This window comes from Lissotriton vulgaris, chromosome 5, assembly GCF_964263255.1.
Source record: "Lissotriton vulgaris chromosome 5, aLisVul1.2, whole genome shotgun sequence".
NCBI lineage: Eukaryota > Metazoa > Chordata > Amphibia > Caudata > Salamandridae > Lissotriton > Lissotriton vulgaris.
The window spans coordinates 372,157,738-372,182,249 of record NC_141693.1 but is presented as its reverse complement, the minus strand read 5'-3'; the positions used below and the strand labels follow the sequence as shown (position 1 = coordinate 372,182,249).

Below are 24,512 nucleotides of genomic sequence, written 5' to 3'. Positions count from 1 at the left end.
TGGACAACAACGCCCACGACAGCAAGGAACTCTTCAGCATCGTCAAGGAGATCTCCAACCCCAGCACCGGCAACAACGACATCACCCCTTCACAAGATCTCTGTGACTCCCTCGCCTCATTCTTCCACCGCAAGATTGCCGACATCCACAACAGTTTCGGCGCACCATCCACGCACCCAACCACCGAACCAACGAACCCCACCGCGACCCTCCGCACCTGGATTACGGTGACCACCGAAGACACAGCCCGCACGATGAACACCATCCACTCCGGCTCTCCAACCGACCCCTGCCCCCACCACGTCTTCAACAAGGCCGACTCCACCATCGCACCGCAACTCCGGGACGTCATCAACACCTCCTTCAACACTGCAACCTTCCCGGAGAGCTGGAAGCATGCCGAGCTCAGCGCCCTACTGAAGAAACCAACAGCGGACCCCACCGACCTCAAAAACTTCCGCCCCATCTCGCTCCTTTCTTTTCCTGCCAAAGTCATCGAGAAGATCGTCAACAAACAGCTTGCCGCCTTCCTCGAGACGAACGGATCCCTCGACCCCTCGCAGTCCGGTTTCAGAGCCAACCACAGCACGAGATCGCCCTCATCGCAGCCACCGATGACATCCGAGCCCTGCTCGACAACGGGGAAACAGCGGCACTCATCCTCCTGGACCTCTCCGCAGCATTCGACACTGTCTGCCACCGCACCTTAGTCCAACGCCTCGGCAACACCGGCATCCAAGAGAAGGCACTGAAGTGGATCATCTCATTCCTCGCCGGAAGAACACATAGAGTCCGCCTCCCCCCGTTTCGATCCGAGGCCACCGAAGTCATCTGTGGCGTCCCGCAAGGATCATCACTCAGCCCCACCCTCTTCAACATCTACATGAGACCTCTAGCTGCCATCGCACGCCAACACAACCTCAACATCATCTCCTACGCCGACGACACCCAGCTGATCCTCTCCCCCACCAGAGACCCCGACACCCCCAGAACCAGCCTACACGAAGGGATGAAAGACGTCGCCAAGTGGATGAAGAACAGCCGCCTGAAACTGAACTCAGACAAGACGGAAGTCCTCATCCTGGGACCATCACCCTCCGCCTGGAACGACTCCTGGTGGCCCCCAGCCCTGGGCACCACCCCCAAGCCAACAGACCACGCACGCAACCTGGGCTTCATCCTGGACTCCTCCCTCTCGATGACCAGACAAGTCAACGCCGTATCCTCATCATGCTTTCACACCCTTCGCATGCTTCGCAAGATCTTCCGATGGATCCCGACCGAAGCCAGGAAGAAGGTCACCCAGGCCCTCGTCACCAGCCGACTGGACTATGGAAACACCCTCTACGCCGGAACCACAGCCAAGCTACAGAAAAGACTCCAACCCATCCAGAACGCCTCCGCCCGACTCATTCTGGACATCCCCGACGCAGCCACATCTCCGGCCACCTGAGGGACCTGCACTGGCTCCCCGTCAACAAGAGGATCATGTTCAGACTCCTCACCCATGCACACAAGTCTCTCCACGACCTGGGCCCCAAGTACCTCAACGACCGCCTGACCTTCTACACGCCCACCTGCCAGCTACGGTCTACCAGCCTCGCCCTCGCCACCGTACCACGCATCCGAAGAGCCACCGCCGGAGGCAGATCCTTCTCCTACCTGGCGGCCAAGACATGGAACTCCCTCCCCATCCACCTTCGGCTGACCCAGGACCACCTCACCTTCAGGAGACAACTCAAGACCTGGCTGTTCGAGCAGTAGCGGACCCCTTCCCCCAAGCGCCTTGAGACCCTTACGGGTGAGTAGCGCGCTATACAAATGCTGTGATTGATTGATTGATTGAATGAGACGTGGTCGAATGCCTTCTCAGCGTCCAGGGTGATCATTGCCATCTTCTCTCCTGTTACCTCAGTTATATCGAATAAGGCTATAGCACGTCTAATATGGTCTGTTGTGCCTCTTCCTGGTATAAACCTGTGTTGCCATGGTGGGACTAGATGAGCTATGATCCTCCCTAACCGAGACGCGAGAATTTTTTAGTAAAGTTTAGTATCCACATTCATGAGGGATATGGGCCGATAAGATGCGGGGTTGTCAGGAGGCTTCCCCTTTTATGTAAAAATCTGAATATATGCTCCTTGCCAGGATTCTGGGGGGACCCCACGGTATTGTACTCCGAGAAACAGGTCCAGAAGTAATGGAGCAATCTCCTCCTGAATGGCTTTATAGAATTGCAGAGGTATTCTGTCAGGGCCTGCTTCTTTTCCTGAGGCCATGGACTGTAGGGCTAGTAGGACCTAATCTATTGTTATCTCTCTTTCCATCTCCTGCCTCATTTCTTTACTTACCCTACGTTGATCCCCCATAACGGTTTCATTTTCGCTTGATAATATAGGGTCAAGATTATCCTGCCGGTATAAATCTTGATAAAGCTTCTCCAAAACCTTAATTATATTCTTTACGTCTGTAAGCGAACCGTCCTGCCCTTTAACTTCAGCAATGTTATTCCTAGCGATCCTCTGTTTAGTGCGCTAAGCCAACAGCTTGCCCACCGATTCCCTGTAGTCATAGCTCTCATTTTCATATGCCTGAAAGCCTGCCGCCCCTCTTACTATAATAACTATAAATCTCAGCTTTCACTACCGGTAATTTCTACCGTAATGATACCTACACAGCTTCCTGCTTTTGCCTAACGGCGAGGGTGTGCTCTTTTTCTGATATTCCCAGCCCTTCGATCAAACCATTAATTCCACCTTTCTCTCGTTTCCTGGCCTGACCTAAAAAACTGATTGTTTCCCCCTGCAACCCTGCCTTTAAACTATACCAGACCATGCATCGTGATGAACTATAACGATTCATCTCAAAATATTGTATCACCCGCTGTCTAATATACTTCACATACCGCTCATTAGTCAATAATATTCTATCAAATGTCCATTTGCTTTGAGCATAGTCCCCCCTTGAAGTGCTAGATCCATAATTAGTGGGTTATGATCGGATAGCAATTTTGGTAGTTTCTTTATTCCCACCGCCCTAAGCAGGGAGGAATAAGCCAGAAAATAGTCTAATCTAGCATACTTCTCATGAGGGCATGAGAAATATGTATATCCTGGGTCAGCAGGATGTTTTGCTGCCCATACATCCGTCAAGTCATGACTAGTCATTAAAGCGGATATAAGAAGGGGGACCCCTGGCAAGATGGGGGCAGGTAAACAGGGGAAATCAAAGGCACCTAAAGCAATAAATCTCTCTGCCCCGTACTGTCAAACAAGGCCCTAGAAAAGGATCCTTAAATTAATCCACTGTCAACGGAGCAGATCAAGGGCAAAGATACATGAGCACATCAAGTTTTGCAAAACATATAGAAATTTTATTTATTTTTAAACAAGCATTTCACCATTTAATGAATACAAAAAAATAATAGTCATAACACTCCATAATTTAGTAAGGCGAAAATTCATAAATCAAGTCCCACACTCCTGATTCATAAATCACAATTACACCATCATGCATTCCCAGGGTTCATCATAGTGACTCCCATATCACTCACACACTTTCACAGCTAAGGTATTATTAAAAATAGTGCATAACAGCCACAGGATGGTCAGACGACAGAATGAAAAAATCATCTGGAGGAAGGGGTAGATACAATCCAGCTGTCCCTGCACGAACAACGCCAACGCGCATTTCGGTGTATTGCTATAGCCGAGGCTACACCTTCATCAGAGAGGAGATGAACAATAGGAAGTGGGACAAAACACCTGCAGATGTAAACTAATGGGACACACTTTTCAGAATAGACACTAATACTCACAAGCAATGAGTTTTCTATAATAAGCACATCACACAAAAATGTCATTGATAGGCTCCGTAAAGACAACAATTTATCTATATATAACCATTAAACTGGAATAGACAAATAAAATATGAGAAAGTGCATAGGATCACCATTTATCCAAGAACAATGAGAAACATAATTAGAGACACATTTCACACAGGCCCACTCGCCCAGGTAGAAAGAAAGTTACAGAATTAGAAAAGGAAAAATATAAATACCCGTGCCAAAGAGCAAAGCAGGGAAACATGCAGCTTTCTTTCTACCTGGGCGAGTGGGCCTGTGTGAAATGTGTCTCTAATGATGTTTCTCATTATTCTTGGATAAATGGTGATCCTATGCACTTTGTCTTATTTTAGCTGTCTATTCCAGTTTATATTGGTTATATATAGATAAATTGTTGTCTTTACGGAGCCTATCAAGGAGTTTTTTTGTGTGATGTGCTTATTACACAAAACTCATTGCTTGTGAGTATTAGCGTCTATTCTGAAAAGTGTGTCCCATCTGTTTACATCTACAGGTGTTTTGTCCCACTTCCTATTGTTAATCTACGCCCTGATGAAGGTGTAGTCCCGGATGGGGCAACACACCGAAACGCTTGTGGCGTTGTTCATGCGGGGGCAGCTGTATTGTATCTACCCCTTCCCCCGATTATTTTTCATTCTGTCCTCTGACCATCCTGTGGCTGTCATGCACAATTTTTAATATTACCTGAGCTGTGAAAGTGTGTGAGTGATGTGTGAGTCATTATGATGAAATTTGGGAATGCATGATGAGGTGATTGTGATTTATGAATCAGGAGTGTGGGACTTGATTGATGGATTTCCCCCTTCTTAAATTATGGAGTGTTATGACTATTATCTTTTTGTATTTATAAAATGATGAAATGCTTGTTTAAAAATAAATAAAATTGTTATATGTTTTGCAAAACTTGATGTGATCATGTAGCTTTGCCCTTGATCTGCTCCGTTGACGGTAGATTAATTTAAGGATCCTATTCTAGGGCCTTGTTTGTCAGTACGGGGCAGGGAGTTTATTTGCTTTAGGTGCCATTAAAGCGGATAGAGCCTTATGAACATATGGCTATCTTCCCAGATATCTTTGTGCTCGGTCTCTTTTTGCCTCATAATTGATATTCATATCTCCACATATTAGTAGTTTATTCTGGCCATAATGCTAACTCAATTTCAAGGGGAAACAACCGTTACAACGCAACTATTACAACGCACACCGTTACAACGCACACCATTACAACGCAGGATCCTTTACAACGCATGCCTTTACAACGCATGATATTACATAGCAGATGCTATTACAACGCATGCCTTTACAACGTAAGTATATCATTTTATTTAACCTTTTTTTTAATTTCAAAAATATTAAAAATATTTTTAAAAAAATTAAAGTAATTTTATATATATAGTTTGGGTTTTGGGGTACAGGGGTATTTTTAGGGTTCAGGGTTGGGTTTGGGTTATGGGGTACAGGGGTATTTTTAGGGTTCAGGGTTGGGTTTGGGTTATGGGGTATAGGGGTATTTTTAAGTTTCAGGGTTGGGTTTGGGTTTTGGGGTACAGGGGTATTTTTAGGTTTCAGGGTTGGGTTTGGGTTTTGGGGTACAGGGGTATTTTTAGGGTTCAGGGTTGGGTTTGGGTTTTGGGGTACAGGGGCATTTTTAGGGTTCAGGACTGGGTTTGGGTTTTGGGGTACAGGGGTATTTTTAGGGTTCAGGGTTGGGTTTGGTTTTTTGGGTACAGGGGTATTTTTAGGGTTCAGGGTTGGGTTTGGGTTTTTGGGTACAGGGGTATTTTTAGGTTTCAGGGCTGGGTTTGGGTTATGGGGTACAGGGGTATTTTTAGGTTTCAGGGTTGGGTTTGGGTTTTGGGGTACAGGGGTTGTTTTAGGGTTCAGGGTTGGGTTTGGGTTTTGGGGTGCAAGGGTATTTTTAGGGTTCAGGGTTGGGTTTGGGTTTTGGGGTACAGGGGTATTTTTAGGGTTTAGGGTTGGGTTTGGGTTTTGGGGTACAGGGCTATTTTTAGGTTTCAGGGCTGGGTTTGGGTTATGGGGTACAGGGGTATTTTTAGGTTTCAGGGTTGGGTTTGGGTTTTGGGGTACAGGGGTATTTTTAGGTTTCAGGGTTGGGTTTGGGTTTTGGGGTACAGGGGTATTTTTAGGGTTCAGGGTTGGGTTTGGGTGTTGGGGTACAGGGGTATTTTTAGGGTTCAGGGTTGGGTTTGGGTTTTGGGGTACAGGGCTATTTTTAGGGTTCAGGGCTGGGTTTGGGTTTTGGGGTACAGGGGTATTTTTAGGTTTCTAGGCTGGGTTTGGGTTTTGGGGTACAGGGGTATTTTTAGGTTTCAGGGTTGGGTTTGGGTTTTGGGGTACAGGGGTATTTTTAGGTTTCAGGGTTGGGTTTGGGTTTTGGGGTACAGGGGTATTTTTAGGGTTCAGGGTTGGGTTTGGATTTTGGGGTACAGGGGTATTTTTTGGGTTTTGGCGAACTGGGGTATTTTTTAGGGTTCCGTTTTAAAATAAATAATTCAAATTAATTAAAAAAAATATTTTTAATAATTTTATTATTTATTAATAATAGTTCTTTATTAGTAATAGTTCAATATATATATATATATATATATATACAAAATAATTATAAAAAAATAATTTAATTTATAAAATTAATAAAATTTAAAATAATTTCATTTTTTGATAAAATAATATACTTACCTATACTTACGTTGTAATGGCATGCGTTGTAATAGCATCTGCTATGTAATGTCATGCGTTGTAATGGCATTCGTTGTAAATGCATCTGCGTTGTAAAAAATGCGTTGTAACGGTGTGCGTTGTAAAAGTTTGCGATGTAACGTCATACATCCAATTTCAAGATCATTAAAAAATTTTAGGATCGTCCTGATTCAATCCGTATATCGTGCAGACTGTCAATCCTACGGGAATCTGTACGATAGCCCATCTCCCCCATTTATCCTCCAAGACACGTTTAGCTGGGCCAATATATTCTTTACATGGATCACCACACCCCTAATAGTATAAGTTTGCGTAGAACATGCTACAAGGGTATATCCTTTAATAATTAGGGTGTCCCACTTCCCCCAAGGAATATGCGTTTCTTGTGACATATTATGTCAGCTTTCTGCATTCTGAAAGCCTCTGCAACCCTAATACATTTTGTTTTATCATTCAGGTCCCCTACCCTGATTGAGCAAATACTTATTTTACTCATTTACATAGTACGATTCACTCACCATTAATCGTTCTTGCTTCTTTCCCCCTCTTTCTTGATCGATTCCGCTCCTCGGATCACTGATTTGCATTCTCTCAAATTCTCTCCACTTTTCTGCTTCCCTTTCTTATCTTATCTTAACAAGAATTTGTACAGCGCACGTTCACCCGAGGGTTTCTTGGCGCTAACCAACATATTCAGAAAAACCACCTGACGAGGGGTCCTAGAAGGATTAGGCTACGGTCTGGACAAATAACCATGTTTTGAGTTTCTGCCTAAATTGTAAGAGAGTAGTACAGGAACGGATCTCTTGGGTGAGAAAGTTCCACAGTTTAGTGGCAAGTGTGGCAAACCTACTGCCTCCTTTCCGTTGGAATTTGTAGTGAGGGACAGTCAGGAGGATTTATTAGGCAGAGCGCAGGCTACGTGTAGGAATATATCTGGGGAGGAGTGCCTGAATAAACTTGGGGCTACGTGAATGGAGGGACTTAAAAGTTATACAGGCAGTTTTAAAAAGTATGCGGCTGTGTGATCGGTAACCAGTGCAGTTTCTCCTGTGCCAACCCCCTTAAAAACACTACTCCCCCCTTATTCCCTCCCACTTTGCCCCATTGCCCTCCCCCACCCTATCCCATGTTGAAAAGCATCAAGACTGAACTCAGTTCTGTAGTGACGGTTGCTGCTCCCTGATCAATATATCCAATTTCATGACAGCATTCAGCGGTAAATACTCCCGCCTGAACCATTGTGATGAAGGAAAAAGATAAAAGAGAGGGAACCCGAGATAGATAACAACCTAAAGAAAATTAACGGGTTACAGCTATCTCCCTACATGAGGTGAAACAATTAATTAACATTTCTTTCCCTTAAATTTTCATTGTTCATATTCTACCCCCTTATTGTGTTTGTCTGTCTAAGACTTCGAGCCCCATCCCTCAAGGTCCAGGTACTCCTTGGCCTTAACCTCTGCAGTAAAAAATTGAGGATGATCACTCTTAATTACTTTTAAGCAAGCAGGATATAACAAGAAGGCTTGCCCCCCCCCCCGATCTTGAAAAAGTTTTATCATCTGGCGTAAACGCCATTGTCGCTATACCAGGAAATGGCAGAAGTCTGGCTGAATGAAAAAAATAGTCACCCCCGTTTCACTTTGCTTCTGGCCTGGCCTTTTCATAAATAGACTGTCGCAAAAGAAAATTACCGAAATAAACCAAAATAGCACGTGGTTTCGCATCTGTCTGATCTCGCTGGTTGCTTATGGTTGAATGGAACCCGATGGGCCCTCTGCACTTCCAGTGCCCAATTCCATCCTTCCAAATCCAGGAATGCCTTGGCCAACATATCAACCATATATGGCCGAGCGTCTGACCCTTCCTTTCCCTCTGGAACTCCCAACACCCGCAGGTTTTTCGTCATTGCCGATTTCCTTGGTACTCCAGCTTCCATTGTATGTCAGTCAATTGTGATTCATGTGCCTTGGTGTTTGTTCGTGTGTCTGCCAACTTGTTCTCCAGAACCTCTGTTCTGGTTTCAGGGGTGGTTAAGCACTCGCCGATTATAGCACAAGAGTTTGTGACTTTTCTTACAGTCCCTTGAATCTTCTGCTTGGCTGGCTGTACTCGCCTACTATCCTGGTGGTTCTCTTCACGGTGGGAGAGTATGCATTGTAAAACAGTGTTTAGGGTTGGTGGTAATGAGGGGATGTGATATCCTCTTGGGGGGATGGTGTTGTAGTGCTGCTAAGTAGCTCAACCCCTAAATTATCCCATTTCAGATTGTTTTTATGTGGGTAAGAATGGCCTGCTCCTCTTACCACTTTACGCATTGTGGCAGTTGAGTCACTTTTGTCGATATCTGATGCCTCCTAGCTAGAGGCACCTAGTGAGCCTGAGCCTGACCCCAACCAATCCCCATCTGAGGGGGAAAGAAGCAGTCATTACCTTCTGTGTCTTGCTCACTATGATTTGAGGAGGCAGTCTGACTTTTGATCTGTGCATTTCCCTGTTGGAATGTAGAGGAGTTGTTTCCAAAGTCAATTCTTTCGATACTGCTTCTGCCATACCCCCTATCTGCTCCAATTGATGGCCCCCAGACCCAACTGCCAATATCCCACAGTCACCCCCTGACACTGTCTCCATAGAATCTGAGCAGGGAGCAGTTATCTCCTTGCTTATTGTTAGTTCAGTCTCAGGTCTTGGGTAGTCAATTACTGAATCATCCATGCTTGCCTTGTAACTGCCCCCTTGGCTCAGCTCACCTTCTCCTCCTGGTTGCTGTTTTACTGTGTGCTTTGCTCCTGGTGCCGCTCTCAGCAGTTCCAGGATGGAGGGCTCAATCGCATGTTGCTGGGGCAGAGCCCCGCCTATGCCCTTTCTCTCATTGTATTTTCAATCCGGGTTACAGAGCTCCCTGGGGGCTGTTTCTTTCCTCCTCCTTTTGCCTGGCTTCCTAGCTCCGCAGCTCCACGAGGGTCCAACGATGTCATGGACTTCGGAGAGGGAGCGGTAGCCAAACCGGACCGCGTCTTCCCCTTTGCACCTCCCCCGATGGGGATTTTTGGTGTCATCATTTACCGGGAATACGTCCTATGGCACCCCAGACGACTTTGGCAGCCTCCTCGCTGATCATGAGTGCTGTTCAAAAACATAGCAGTGCCTAGATGAGCTCCGCATGGCAGATGGCGGTTCCGCACCTAGAGGAACCGGGGCAGAACTGTAGGTAGGAATACGCGGCTTCCATTCAGTCTTTCCTTGTTGTATTTCGTTATTATTTCCTTCCCAGAGGTTTCCTCCAATTTTTTTGTATCTATCACTCTGTCATGCTGTAATCCAGTACTTTTATTTGCATCAGCGATCAGGGAGCTGCTGTGCGACCATCTCAAGCAGTCACCATCATGCTTCTCCTCCGCTCTATAAAATATTCCTATGGTGCTGTGTGACTTCCCATTAGTTACTCCTGATGGACCCGAGTTATGACTCAAGGTGTCTGAGATGTGTCACTCCATTGGTGACCCAATTACATTTGTTGTGAGGTTGCTTTAGATAACAGTTTAAACAAGCATTTACAATGCAACGGTTTCGCCTTTGGAGAAGTGACCTTACTTTATGTGCGTTATGTGCAGAATGCTCTTGGCTAAAAAAAACTAGGATTGGCAGAAACTTCATGCATGGGGCCATTTGGAAGATATACTTTTCTATACATGGCATCAGAAAGGTGAAATGGTGTAGGCTGCTAAAGGCTAATGCCCACATGCACCAAAGTCAATTGCATTAGCAAACGGTGCGAATCGCAATTTTCGGCCGTTTGCGAATGCAATTGACTAATTTGGAATGCATCATGCATTTCGCAATTTTAGGAATCGCAACCATGTTGCGATTTCTAAAATTGCGATTGCATTTAAGAAATCGCAATTTCAGATTTCTTAAATTCAATGCATGATCATTTTTTAATTGCGAATTCGTAATTTGAAATTCACAAAATGTGAATGCCTTCCTATTCATTCCTATGGGCCTTTTGGCCCATAGGAATCAATGGGAAGGGTAAACAGTCAGCTACACTGAAAAAGATAACCATTTTGTACCTAAAGAGCAGCCCTGACTAAAAGACTCTTGACCGGGGGACACCAGAATCAGCAGCCATGCCTTGCTGGGCCGCCATGTTGGGTGTAGCGCCCTCGACAGTCGCGGAGCGAGGATGCCATGGGCCCCGGTGCAAGCAATGAAAATTGACCCATTGGCTGTTGTTGGGTTAATGAAAACAGCAACTATGGAGGTCCAGTATCCCCCTCGGGGCTTTGTATCCCGGTGCCACTGCGCCTGCTGCACCAATGACAGCTGCTCTCCAGGCACCTCTCGGGTGTGACGAAGATTTTCTCTGTGCGGGGAAGACGGGGTGCACTTTGAGGAACAGCGCCCCAGAAGCAGGGTGTTATGTATGAGCTGGATAGATAGCTCAGCGGGTGAAAGGTCGTCCCATTAGGACTCAAGGGGCTGATGAGTGTGTGTGTGTGGGGCAGAAAACAAGCAGCAAAACGAATACGGGGAAGAGGGGTATAAAAAGAAAGGTCTGTGCATCTCGGGCAAGGAGCGCCAGCCACCCTCAGAATCAGCGCAGATGGCTCCAGAAAAGGAAAAGTAATGGACGTGCATGGCCAGGCTCGTGACTGCCGGCTGGTGGGAGGGAGTGGGGACGTGTGACGTGCTCGCCATCCATAGCGCTTGGAGTCGGCACGTTCAGCCTACTGCATCATATTTTCTTGTTTAAGCCTTACTAGCTACCTAAAACCATACACAACATACCAGGCTCCACAGACCCCTACCAAAATGAGCGCCTGGGTTAAGGAGCGCTAAGGTGCCAAACTAGTTACAGAAGGCGCTATACAAATGTTGATGCCATAACAAAGAACTGCCCTCGCTTTGCGCGAGCGCCCACATTCATTGCACGCATGTATTCTACCATGCTGTTTGAACACAAAGTACTGGGGCAAGGCCGGCTTTGGCATGGGCGAGCTGGGCCCAGGCCCAGGGCGCGAATCTTCAGAGAGGAGCACAGAGCTGCCTGCTTTGTCATTCCCTCTCACCACACACCACCAACACCACCCAGACAAAACCACTGTCATGGACCTGAGCTGTGAGTGATTCAGGCGAGTCACTGCTGTGATGTCATCAGACAGAAGCTGACCTGTAAATACAAAAGGGGCTCCCTACTGCTTCACTTTAGTCATCAACAGCAGGCAGGACCCCAACTTTCTTTGGGCCCAGGGATCTATGCCAGCACAGGAGGCAGTGGTTGCCAGGCGAGCGCTCTAAACCATGACTATTGCGTCAAGAAGCCCACATCAGCAAGGGCGCCAAAAGTCTTTCTGCCCAGGGCGCTACCCTATCAAGGGGTCTCAGTCCAGCAGCACAACGGATGGCACTCAACAAAAAAAGCTCCTGGCAGAGAGGATGCGAGAATGACTATAGACCAGCCAGTCACAGACTGAGTCAAACCCGTTGACATTGTGCACACCCGTCTGTATCCAGTTAGAGCCCCTCGCAACAGATATACTCCGGGGTCGACGGCAGTGCGTGTGACGTCAGACGGGTATACAGGCATGGCAGTGGAGGGGACCTCAGTTTACGCACTACCGAGTTTAACGACTTGGGCTCAAATCACGGCGTCGGTGTTTCACCGAGGAACCGTGCGACCCTGGGCCTTCCCTCTGACTGTAAATATGTTTAAAATGTTCAAGTATCTTATTTCATAGTTTCCCACGCCAACACCTGACACTCATTTTGATGAAACATCAGGTCGGAAATGCTCTAGCTACAATAAATATAATTCTGTACAGGCGCTGCCGATGGTAGAAACATGGAGGGGCGAGTGGTCGTGGAACAGGATATCCGGATCCCTCGCTTCATCGAGGGCCTCATTAACAAAGGTAAAATTACACTTTGGTGTACATTTACGATTGTTTGCTATTCACAAAGGGGGTTATGAGCAGTGTCTATACGAGAGCCGAGGCCCGGCATATAAAAGTATAGGTATTTTTATGTGCGGAGACTAAAGTAAATCCCTTTTGAATACCACACAATGGTAAACTTATACAAAAGTGTAAGTTTACCTTTGAGAACCAGGCCTTCAGTGTGTGATCCTGGGCGAACTCCTTCGTCCTATAGTGGAATTCAGCAATAGAGGAGCTTCTCTGACAACCCCGTCTGACACAAATCACATCCACCCCCCAACCTTAGCCAAGACAAAAATCAAGAGTTTCCCCAGTAGGGGGCGGCATGCAGTGCGGTGAAACACCCCCGGTCCAACAGAGCGCAGTTTAAGCAGATCCTAATCCTGCATTTGGGTTTCTTTATAGGGTCGAACGTGGTAAGAGCAAAAGAAACCGAGAAGGCAGAAACCAACCCCACTCGCATCACCGAGCGCGCCTGCTCTCTTCGTCGCTGCCTGTAATATTCGCTTTATCGCCTGCCTTGTCACGTTTATTAATTCGACCCCCTCGTCACTGGCCTGTCTCTGTCTTATCTGATTATCCAGACAGAACAGTCTCCCCTTAAATCTGCGAAATCTCGCATTCCGGGCCAGTCTTAACCAGAGCGGCTCCTGTGCGCGCGTAATTATCCAATTAAGCGCCTCCTCTGTCATTAGCGGCGCTCACTCACCCGGTGCAAGAGGCAGAGCACAGGAGCCGGCTGTGATGCACCCCACCTCCCGCCCCACACACAGTTACCCCCACCCCCCAAAGCCCCGAGAGACGGCGGGAGTCCAGGGGAGATGCTGGCCATGACACCTCCTGGAGAGAGCCCCCCCCCCACCTTCATCCCGGGAGGATTCCGCCCAAGAGAACAGGGCTCATTGTTTCAAGCACAGATTGTGCAGAAACATCAATTACATATCCAGGAACTGCAGTCGCTTCATGTGGGCTAAAAACATACGAAGCCTGACAAAGGCGCAGCGTGGGGGTTCATGTAAAAGAACGGCCGAAGATAGATCAGTGGGTTGGTGCGCCTGCTACACCGATCACAGTAGAATCGGAGGCTCTTAGGTTCACAACTCTTTATGCTAATTAGGCGCTATGAAAATGTTATGAGAATGATGAAGCCGACCCCACCTGGCTCAGCCTATCATCCTTCCAAAATGGACAAAACGAGTCTTTAAATTAAATAACATTACAGCCAGCTGAACAGGGTTTTACTGTATGTGATGGGCCTTGGGGGCATGTGGCTGCCAGGAGGGCGCTGCGCAGAGCATCAAGCAGAAGCCACGGGCACCTTTGCCGAGTCCGTGAGTTGATTTCTAAAAAACAAGTCAGGTCCCGGGCCGTGCTGTGATTGGCTGACGTCACGGGGGTGTCCCGGGCCGGCAGCCAATCACAGCGCGGCCCGGGACACACGGCAACAAGGGGCGGGGCTTAAAAAAAGACCCAGACACGCCCCCGAATCGCGTTTTCTCTGGAAACCGTGATTGACGGCCAATCTCTTCCAATGGCTAGCCTCCATTTATGGAGCTAGCCAATGGAAGAAGGGGAGTGTTCAAGTCCCCCATAGTGTAAACAAAAGTTTTCGATCTGGGCGGGGCACTGCGTGCCCTCGCCAGGTCGAAACCTAATAAAATAGTATTTTGGGAAGTGGAATTGACCTCGAACCACTTTTGGTAATATCAGCCCAACCCAGAGCACTGTCACATTTGAAAATCAACCAGGTAATTTAGACCCTATATGGGGATCTGAGAGCATACTGGGGCCTTAGAGGCCTCCACTCTCTCTCATAAACCTGGTGGGGGGCATTTGACGATTGATTGCCAGGTAGTGCTCCTTGTCAATGTGGCCCATTTAGTCATATATTTTTTTCCTCAGAAACAAACCACTAAAGTGGTGATTTGTTTCTGTGACATAAACGATGAATTGCTTTGATGCACATGGACTTTTTTTTTGCTACATATGGGGCACCTTATTGACTAAAGGCAGTTAGAAAACTATTAATTGTCCAACTTCTAAACAAGGCAAGGGAACCCTTGGGTTTGCAGGCCAGCAGTCACACTGATTTACAGCATGGGTCCTACTATATCAAATTTCAAATGACCCCTTATGTTTTTTAATATTACATTTGTGCTAGCAAATAGCATTGCATGGGTTTAAAGGGCCCCCTCTTTACTTTTGAAGTTAGTTGAAACTTCTCTTTCAGTATAATGATCCTCAAAAAACCTACTAGGAACTGGCACACTCAAAGATATCTGGGGTGAATTTTGGGCCAACTTGCAACTGAACTGTTAGCCTCAGACAGTGAAGCTGAACTCGGACAAGAAGGAGGTCCTTATCCTCGGATCCACCCCTTCGGCCTGGGACGACTCCTGGTGGCCGACCGTACTGGTGGCCGACCGTACTGGGAACCGCTCCAACACCCACCGACCACGCACGCAACCTAAGTGTCATCCTCGACTCCACCCTCTCATGACTAAACAGGTCAACGCTGTCTCCTCCTCCTGCTTCAACACCCTCCGCATGCTCCGCAGGATCTACAAGTATATCCCCACTTAAACGAGAAGAACGGTCACCCAGGCCCTCATCAGAATCAGGTTGGTCTACGGAAACGCCCTCTATGTAGGAGCCTCGGTCAAACTCCTGAGACGGCTCCAACGCATCCAGAACGCCTCTGCACGCCTGATCCTTGATATCCTTCGCCGCAGCCACATCACACCCCACCTGAGAGACCTGCACTGGCTCCCGGTCAACAAGAGGATAACCTTTAAGCTCTTCACCCACGCACACAAGGCACTCCACAACACCAGGCCAACGTACCTCAACAGCTTCTACACCCCCACCCGCCAGCTCCACTCCGCCGACCTTGCCCTCGCCACAGTCCCCCGCTTCCGAAGAGCGACCTCCAGCAGCAGATCATTCTCCCACCTCGCCACCAAGACCTGGAACACCCTCCCCATCCACCTAAGGCAGACCCAAGACCCCCTGACCTTCAGAAAACTCCTCAAGACCTGGCTTTTCGAGCAGTAGCAGCATTCCCCACCCCATCGCCTTGAGACCCTCACGGGTGAGTAGTGCGCTTTACAAATGATATGATTGATTGGTAGTGATGGAGACCACCAACAGGAAGAGGTGTACTGGAGCAGGTCATCACTGGCTAGACATAAACTCATTTCTGTGTGAACAACTAGTTTATTCTTTTCCAGCAGCGCAGAGGTTCGGATCTTACATGCTGTCAGTGGAAATGTTGGCTCGGAGCATCCATGTTATAAGGGAAAAGATGAGATGTCCTGGCACCCCCCAGTCTCACCAGAAGCTGTATGTGAGGTACTTGGTTCAAAATATCCATTAGTCTGTTGCTCTCCATGCTTTTCTTAGACTCAACTCAGGCACTTGTGACACTACAACTATCCTTTGCTTTCACTGGCTGAGTTCACTTTTTGTGTACATCGCCATCATCACCCTTTGCCCACTTGTATATAAAAAAAAAGATGTTTTTGAATATAAAATTGACAACGATGAATACGTTCTTTTCAACCGATGGAATGATACAGTTGTCGTAATTGGGAAAATCTTTCAGCAATACGGTGGAAGATAATATTCAGAAGTAAACAAATGTGTGTTTCTTTTTTCCACAGTTGTTTCTTCTACTCTTCACAAATAAATGCATACCCTTGTCGAAAGGAAGTTCAATGCTACGATCGTGTTTTCCATAACGGTATTGTACCATCCACCCAAACCATAAGAACAATTCAAATAAATCCTAGAGAATCAATGTTCACAATTACTCCCTGGAAACCCAGGTTCCCGTTTGCTAAAAGGGTTGGCCCTACTTGTCTTTCAGTTTTCTCTCCCAGCGCATTAACACAGGCTTTACATATTGTTCCAGTTATCCCAGATTCTGCCGAAAATGAAAAAACTTGACCATCAACATGTTACGACATCAGTCATTTTCTTTCACAAGCTTGTAGAATATTTCTATTATTGCAAACAGTGTGTAAAAAAGAGATGTGTGTGATTAGCGTCCTGCATTTACCGTAAGTACCATGTCACTTTAGACACCCATTAGCAGTTACTGAATCTGCTTCAACTGTCAAGACGGGCACTAATTTCCTGGCATTTCGGTCATTAATTTTAATGTTCAATAAATTTGATAAATGACCGTGGAACATAGCAATGTCTATAGAACAGAATGAACATTGTATGTAACCGCAACACAAAACATTTTGAAATATTTTGTATGCTACAAACGAGCAAAAGAAATTCTGTACAAGACCTTTTCTACTTTAATGAAGAATCAATACTGGATCGGATTTCACTAATACTGCTTTATTCTTGAGTGCAGCACAGCTACACGACCTACAGCAGCTGAAACAGGAGAACAGCTACCTGACAACCATCACTAAGCAGATTGCCCCCTATGTGCGGTCTATCGCCAAGGTCAAGGAGCGTCTCGAGCCAAGGTACAAACCTAGAAATAAATGCAGTGAGCATTAAAAAGGTGCCGGGACGTGAAATGAAAATAATTCGTTTTACTGCTCTGGGTTTGGAATTGCAAGTTGTGTGATCATCATCACGCCCTCGAAGTTGTCCCCTGATAAATTGTTCGTCCCAGTGGGATCGATTGCCTAGGAATTGGAAGTAGGAGTGGATGGGGGTGCTAGCACCCCCAAAAATAACCATGCTGAGGTTCTGGAAGCGAATGAGCACGAAGCATGCGTTTTTATCATTTCTATATGTCTTTTTTCCTTTCCTTTCAAAGAGGTCAAATGTCATACTATGTATTCTGACAAACTGCTGCTTATTCTTTTAATGTGGAGATTGGTGTTTAGTGTTCTTTTCCCCTGACTGCAAATTGAGAGGAGTTTGTGAACTGGCCTATTTGAAAATCTGGCTGAGGTCAGGATGTTTGCAAAGATAGAATGTAGGATTTTTTTTTATCACACAACATTTAAATATATGTAAATGACCTGCACAAATATTTAAAAATATATCAGCAGTAAGGAAATCACAAATGAAGCACATTCTTGTGTGCAAACAAAGAGTCTAATTTACAAAGGGCCTCCGCAATCGTAGTGGAGTTCCCGCAGTCATGAGGAAGACTCCACACTCAAATTCTCAGTGTGTAGTTTCGGCCTCGACTACAGAGTCTCACCCACGACTGCGGGGACTCCGCAACGAGTGCAGAGGCCCTTTGTGAATAAGGCCCAAAGTTTTTAACAGTATGACAAAAATCAAGACTCTTTACTTTAGTGATGTGCAAATAAAAAATGTTCGCTGAAAGTCAATTTCCACACTTTTTCTTTCTTTTGTGCACTTTGCAGTTTTAACAGTACAACTGCATGTCTGTTCAAATGTAGTGGCCATTTCAATGCAAAATGTGCTGTCTGTTAATGATGGTGTGCCACCACACCATGTTTAGTATTATATTTGCAATAGTGTGCTCCAAAATGCACCACAAACCATATACTACACAGTTACCCCTCTACTGCTGCACAAATGTGACCCATTTGCTATACTTGTTCTTTGTGTGATGCTTGAATTTTTCCCAACCCAACACTGATGTCAAGAGCTCCACTCGGAAAATTGTAAAGTGTATGTTGTCCATTGGGTTTATATGCGCTGAATAAGATCTGAATGAGATCTGTTTATTGTTAGAATGGTACTCCTATTATTATCCTCCTTAGGATGAGAAGGCTGAGTGGATTTACCAGGATGTGAACTTATAACTATGGGGATCAAACATCGATCCCTAAAAGGGTGCATTAGTCTCCTGAGCCATCAGATCCATCTTTAGTAGTTTAATTTATGACATTTGCAATGCATGTACATGTCAACAAAGTAGCAGCTAGACACTAAGGGGCATATTTACAAGGGGACTGTGTCAAAGGACTGTCACTTTTAATGACGTACCTGTGTCACAATGCCATGCTCCATATTTACAAAGTGGCACTGAGCCACTTTTTGTGGCTTAATGCTGCTTTGTAAATATCTTCCCCTTTCACACAGGTATCTGCATGAAGGGGGCGTGCAATGGGCGTTGCTGTGGTGGTTCCACCACAACACCCATTGCTTTTTGATGCTGCCTCATATTTAGAAGGATGTGTAAATCTGAGGCAGCGCCAAAAACTAGCACCATGCAACAGCAGGCTTTAGAATGGCGATACGAGGAGAAATACCTTTATTTCTCCTAGTTTTTGCAAACACCATGAATGATTGGTTGTGTGCAGGAAGGTGTCTCTTCCTGCACTGAAACAATTAAGAAGTAACAAATCGCCATTATTGATTGTTTATATACAGAAGGTGTCCCTTCTGGCACATAAACATCCATTCGCTGCAATGCAGGTACCCTTACACAATGGTGCAAGGCACTAGGCAACTAAATTTAGTGCCAGCTCTAGGGAAAACACATGAGTGTGTCATATTGGTGTAAATATGGCGCGTCCTTGCTTTTTGGAAATGACAGGGTGCAGTACTGCCAAGTTTGGCGCAGCTCAGTGCTCTGACATTTAATTGTACATATGCCCATGAGAAACATCAAGAACTCAGTGAAACATGTTGAAGAGGCTTCATCTCTAGTGCAGATGGAGTCAAGTTTTCACATCCATTACAAACCAAGTGTGATAATTAATTAGAGAATAGGCATGGGTGGGAATTCCAGTGTTTGGATGTTAGGAGACCTGAGAATCTTCTAATAAGGTTTTACATGTGATGCTACAGTTTAGAAAGAGAAGGGATCATGGAGGGGAAGAGGCCCTCAAAATGGGGAGAGGCTTCATTGCAAAAGTGTTTTGCCTGTTCATGCTACACAGTCTGTCAGTTCCCAGCAGTCTCTGGTGGTCACGTGAAAAGAGTTCATGCATGCACAATGGCATGTCTGTATTTGTGCTCTCCCAGTTTGCCAAAAGTAAACCTTTTTCAAGGCTCACAAATACCTTTTCCACATATTCAAGGACTGGAGTTAGAATAGTAAATCTTTCTCTCCCGCAATTTCTGGAGATATTTCTATGGTATTTTTTATAAATCCAGAAAGCTGGTAAACAATTATCAATTAGTTAAATAAAGTATTGGGTTCAGATTGTTTCTGGAGACAGGGCGGGAATTAAAGTTAAGAGAACAGTAGATTTCCCCTTGAAGGTGTCAAAGTTTTTTGGGGGAGATGTTATTTAAGCCAGTGAAGCATCTCATGGAACAAGTATGGTCAAAGCGCACTTTAGAACAGCGTATGTTCTGCTATATACGTATTGTTAGAAATGGGGGTCTCTAGTTGGCAGAGCTAGGTACCTTTGTCCAAATAGGGACCCTTGCTTCTAGTCAGGGTAAGGGAAATGCACTTCTAAAATAATCCCTGCTCACCCCCTTGGTAGCTTGACACCAGCAGACAGGCTTATCTCAGAGGCAGTGCTTAAAGCATTTGTGAACACATACAATATTTCAGTGAAAACACTACAAATGGACACCACACCAGTTTAGAAAAATAAGTAATCTAAACCAAACAAGACCAAAACGACAAAAATCCACAATACAGTAATAAAATATGACTTTAAAATTGTAGAAATAGTTCTGTTCAAAGCAAATTGCAGATGCAACACTTTTCACACAAAGTACCTTGGATGCGTCGCGCACACAAACAAAAAGGGTCGCAGGAAACGTGATGCGCAGTTCCTTACACTCAGGGAAGGTGATACGTCGGTTCTTGCTCCAGGGGAGGTGATGCTTTGGTTCCTTACATCTGTGCAGGGGAGTTGATGCGTCTGTTCCTTACTGGAGAGGTGATGCTTCGGCTTCTTACTGCGTGGGGAGGCGATGAGCTGTTTTCTTACTGTGTACCCCAACAATGAGACAAACTTGGCACCTTGATGCGAAGATCTGTGCCATGCATGGATTCGTGTAGCCGCACAGAAGGCCTTGATTCACAGTTGCAGGTGGAAATGCTCCATCCTTATTCACAGATCAGGTTCAGTGCTTAATTTGAAGTGGTTGTGGGCGAAACCGACTGGCACTAATTTTTCGATACCCACACATATTTTCCCTCATTAAACTTTGACACTGCAAGAATTTGAGAAAGGGATAGAGAGTGTCTGAATGATGGTGGATAAAAAAGTACACAGGAGAAAACATGACTAAGCCACCTTGACACTCAATAATTCAATAGCACTGGACTCAGGCTTCTGAGAAAAACTTTGGGCTTCAGCACTTATTCTTTTACAAATAAAATCCTGGTTTCAATGGACATTCAGGCTCGGAAGACAAACCACAAAACCTGCTCAACAAAAAGAACGACCCACAACCAGTAGAACACAACCAATAGTTAGACCGGAAGCTGACTTATCTGAACATCCAACAGGTAGTGCACAAACCGAACACAATCATTTTTTGGAACAGGGCCAAGCACAAAAAGGAGACCCAGGCGAGGACAAAACAAAGGAAAAAGAAAAAGAGAAGGAGAAGGAAGCACCAACCACGAGGAGCGTATCAGGTGCCAACAAGGACAAGAAGAAAACACCCAAGATCAACTAGTCATCAACATTAGTGAGTACCCATTGAGTCACCATGAAAAACAGTTACTACAAAAAGGAACATCATTTGTACCAACCTATAACACAGACAACCTAGAATTGGAGGTCAGTTTCTTTAAGCTCATGCGAAAATTACGGGTACGACATTTCATTGACAATGTGTTAACCAAACCCACAAACCAAGAAATAGACCAATTATTAGGACTACGACCACCAAGCTCTTTTCAAGCACCCATCAGTCATAAAACCTTAGATATCTTCGAAAAAGTGGTTAAGCAAGATCTTACAAAAATCAAAACCAGTCAACGTCGCACAAAAAATATCACACAAAAGGACCTAGATACACTCAGGAAACTATCTACGAATGAAAAAATCATCTGTACAAAAGCAGATAAGGGCGGTGCAATAGTCATAATGAATCGGAACATGTATGAACAAAAAGTGTCAGAACATGTAATGGATACCAATACATACATGAAATTGGACCACAACCCCACAAGGGAGTTTATGCAAACACTGAGAAATATCATTGAAAAAGCATATGACATGGGTACTATTAATGAAAAAACAAAGAAATTTCTTTTTAGAGAAAATCCCAAAAGCCGAACACTACACATGGTTCCCAAAATACACAAGAATCTAAACAATCCACCATTAAGACCCATAATATCCACCAAGGGGAGCTTACATGAACCTATAGGACAACTGCTAGATAAATACCTACAACCATCGGTCAAACAGATGAGTACCTACGTTAAAGATACCACTGATTTCTTAACAAAATTGGAAACCATAACCATTCAACCAGAAGAACAATTGATACTCTGCACAGCAGACGTATGTTCCTCATATACCAGTATACCCCACTCTTTGGGTATTGAAGCAATAGAGAGAACCCTTATGGAGACCGACCTTGATGTATCCCTACAAACGTTTCTTATGGAACTCATGATCTTTTCACTATATCAAAGCTATTTTCAATATAAAGATTCATGGTACCAGCAACTTGTGGGCACTGCCATGGGCAACTCAGCAGCGCCGGTATACGCTAACCTCTTCATGAAGAATTATGAAGAAGAACACTTACTTTCCAAAGCCAGATGGAGTGACAATTTGAGAGTATTCATCAGATACATCGATGATATATTTATCATCTGGAAAAGCTCAAAAGAAGACCTACACTTTGCCTTGACAGAATTTAACAATATTGATGAGAGGATACAACTAACTTGGCAAATGTCAGATACAACCATCACCTTTTTGGATGTTAAAATCACCCGCACGCAGGAAGGTCTAATGACTGACCTACATGTAAAAAGCACAGACAGAAACAATATGCTACACTACACTAGCTTTCATGAACACAATCTTAAAAAATACTTACCCTTTTCCCAAATGGCGAGAATCAAAAGGATTACTTCAGAACAATCCGCATTGGAACAGAGAACATCAGAAATAATGGATAAATTCAAACAGAGAGGATACCCCATACATAGTATAGAGGAATCCAAAAGTAAACTTGAACAGATAACCAGGACAACACTATTACAATCTAAAACCAAAAAAGAGCAAACCAGAATTGTGGCTATCTCCAAATTCGCAACATCAAGCACACAATTTAAAAGAACCATACTTAAACACAGGAGTATGCTCATCTTGGAACCAGATTTCAATGATTGTTTTAAGGATCCACCCCTTTTCGCCTACACGAGAACCAGGAATCTAGGAGAAATGATCCAACAGAGAACTGAGACCATAGAAGTGTATAAAGGCACCAGACCGTGCTTGAACTGTGGGCACTGCAATAATGTCCTCAAAGGCAACACCATCAATCATCCAATGCAAGGAAACCAGATAAAACTAAAAGTAAATGCCACATGCGATACTTGCAATGTAATATATTGGATCAAATGCCCATGCGGCAAATTGTATATAGGAAAGACAGAACGTCGCATTAAAGTGAGAATAACGGAACACAAATCTAGCATTTGACTGAAAAACACTAAATCAATGCTAGCATTACATTTTATTGAAGAAAAACACAATATCGCTCAACTAAAATATCTGGTTCTGGAAAATGTTACAAAAGAGGAGGGAAGAGATAACACCAAGCATCTCCTTCAAAGAGAGAACTTTTGGATTTATAAACTTTGCACCCAAAGACCGAACGGTCTCAATGATAGAATAGAGTTTTCTTGTTACTTATGTACTTGCTACCTTGATGCCACTTGGTATAACTGTGATTATTGAAAAGTTACAGCATGATTTCAATTTGTGCTTGGTACTCATATAACATTGTCATTTTAACATTCATTGACCCCACGGCTCACCACAATAAGATACACACACCCTATCCATTGTATTACTCCCAACACGGGGTTCGAACTGACCCTTTTAGCCATAAACATTTTTCCATCTTAACGCATAAATAATTTTTTTGTATTTAACTACATTTATTGCACCTATAAATTCATTAGTTAATCGTTTCGACTAGTAGAATGAACATTAAAACCTTATTCTGAGCAAACACCAACAACTTAGTCTTTCTCCAGTGGCTATGCACCACGTGATCGCGAACAACGCCGAACAAACACAAATAATGGCGAACGCTTCAGCAAGCGGCGCCCACACACGATGAGGAGCGTTCTGATGCTGTCAGTGAGAAACACCTACATACGCTAACAGGTTAGTCTAATACCGAATCCCGACTGATACATAACTAAAAACCTGAGCGGTCACCATTGATATTTTTCCTATCTTTACCAACAGCCCACAGACAACCACGATCAAGGGCAGAAATGTAAGTTACACGCTGTGAGCGTTTTGTTTAGGTTAATTTTTACCCATGTTATATTGATAGCTGACTATACCCTCTAAATAGCAGTACTAATGTGGTGAGCCAGTACACACCAAGATTAATGCAAATGATATCATGATGTGACAACGTGACATAGTATGATTTATCATTTTGTTCCTTTACAGTGTATTTCCCTGATGAAGGGCTGTTTAACGGCCCGAAATGCATTGGATATCATAATGAAACAATGATGCCTTATTAATTGAATGTTATTGATTACGTCAATATGAACTTTGTTGAAAAATAACACCCAGAGTAAACTACTGCTCTTACACTACGGAGAAAAGTTGTATGGAATTCTCTTATTTCACTAAGAGAAAATACGGAGTTCCCACAGGGATGGTTCTAGTGACCCACTGGCACCACTTTCACTTGTTTTCATAGGGCGTTTTTAGGGGCTATAACGCCGCCTGTGGAGAACCAAAAAAAGCAACGAACACTTAATAAACAAACGGCTGTGCATCCACCCACACAGCTTTTTGGAGCACAGTGTTAGCCACCTTGGCTTATCGCTACTCTCCGCCACCTCTAAAACTCAGGCTGCACCGTATTTACAAGAATAGGGTGCAACCCTTTGTTTCCCCATG

General features: G+C 44.8%; 1 protein-coding gene across 1 annotated transcript in view; it reads left to right on the top strand.

Annotated features, from left to right (window-relative positions):
• The window catches only part of RNF207 (ring finger protein 207), a 900,262-nt gene that overhangs the window by 851,236 nt on the left and 24,514 nt on the right, over nt 1-24,512 (top strand). The window contains exon 16 of the mRNA XM_086921721.1: nt 16,895-17,012. Within this exon, the coding sequence (XP_086777847.1) occupies nt 16,895-17,012 (118 nt within the window). The remainder of the gene's footprint in view (nt 1-16,894; nt 17,013-24,512) is intronic.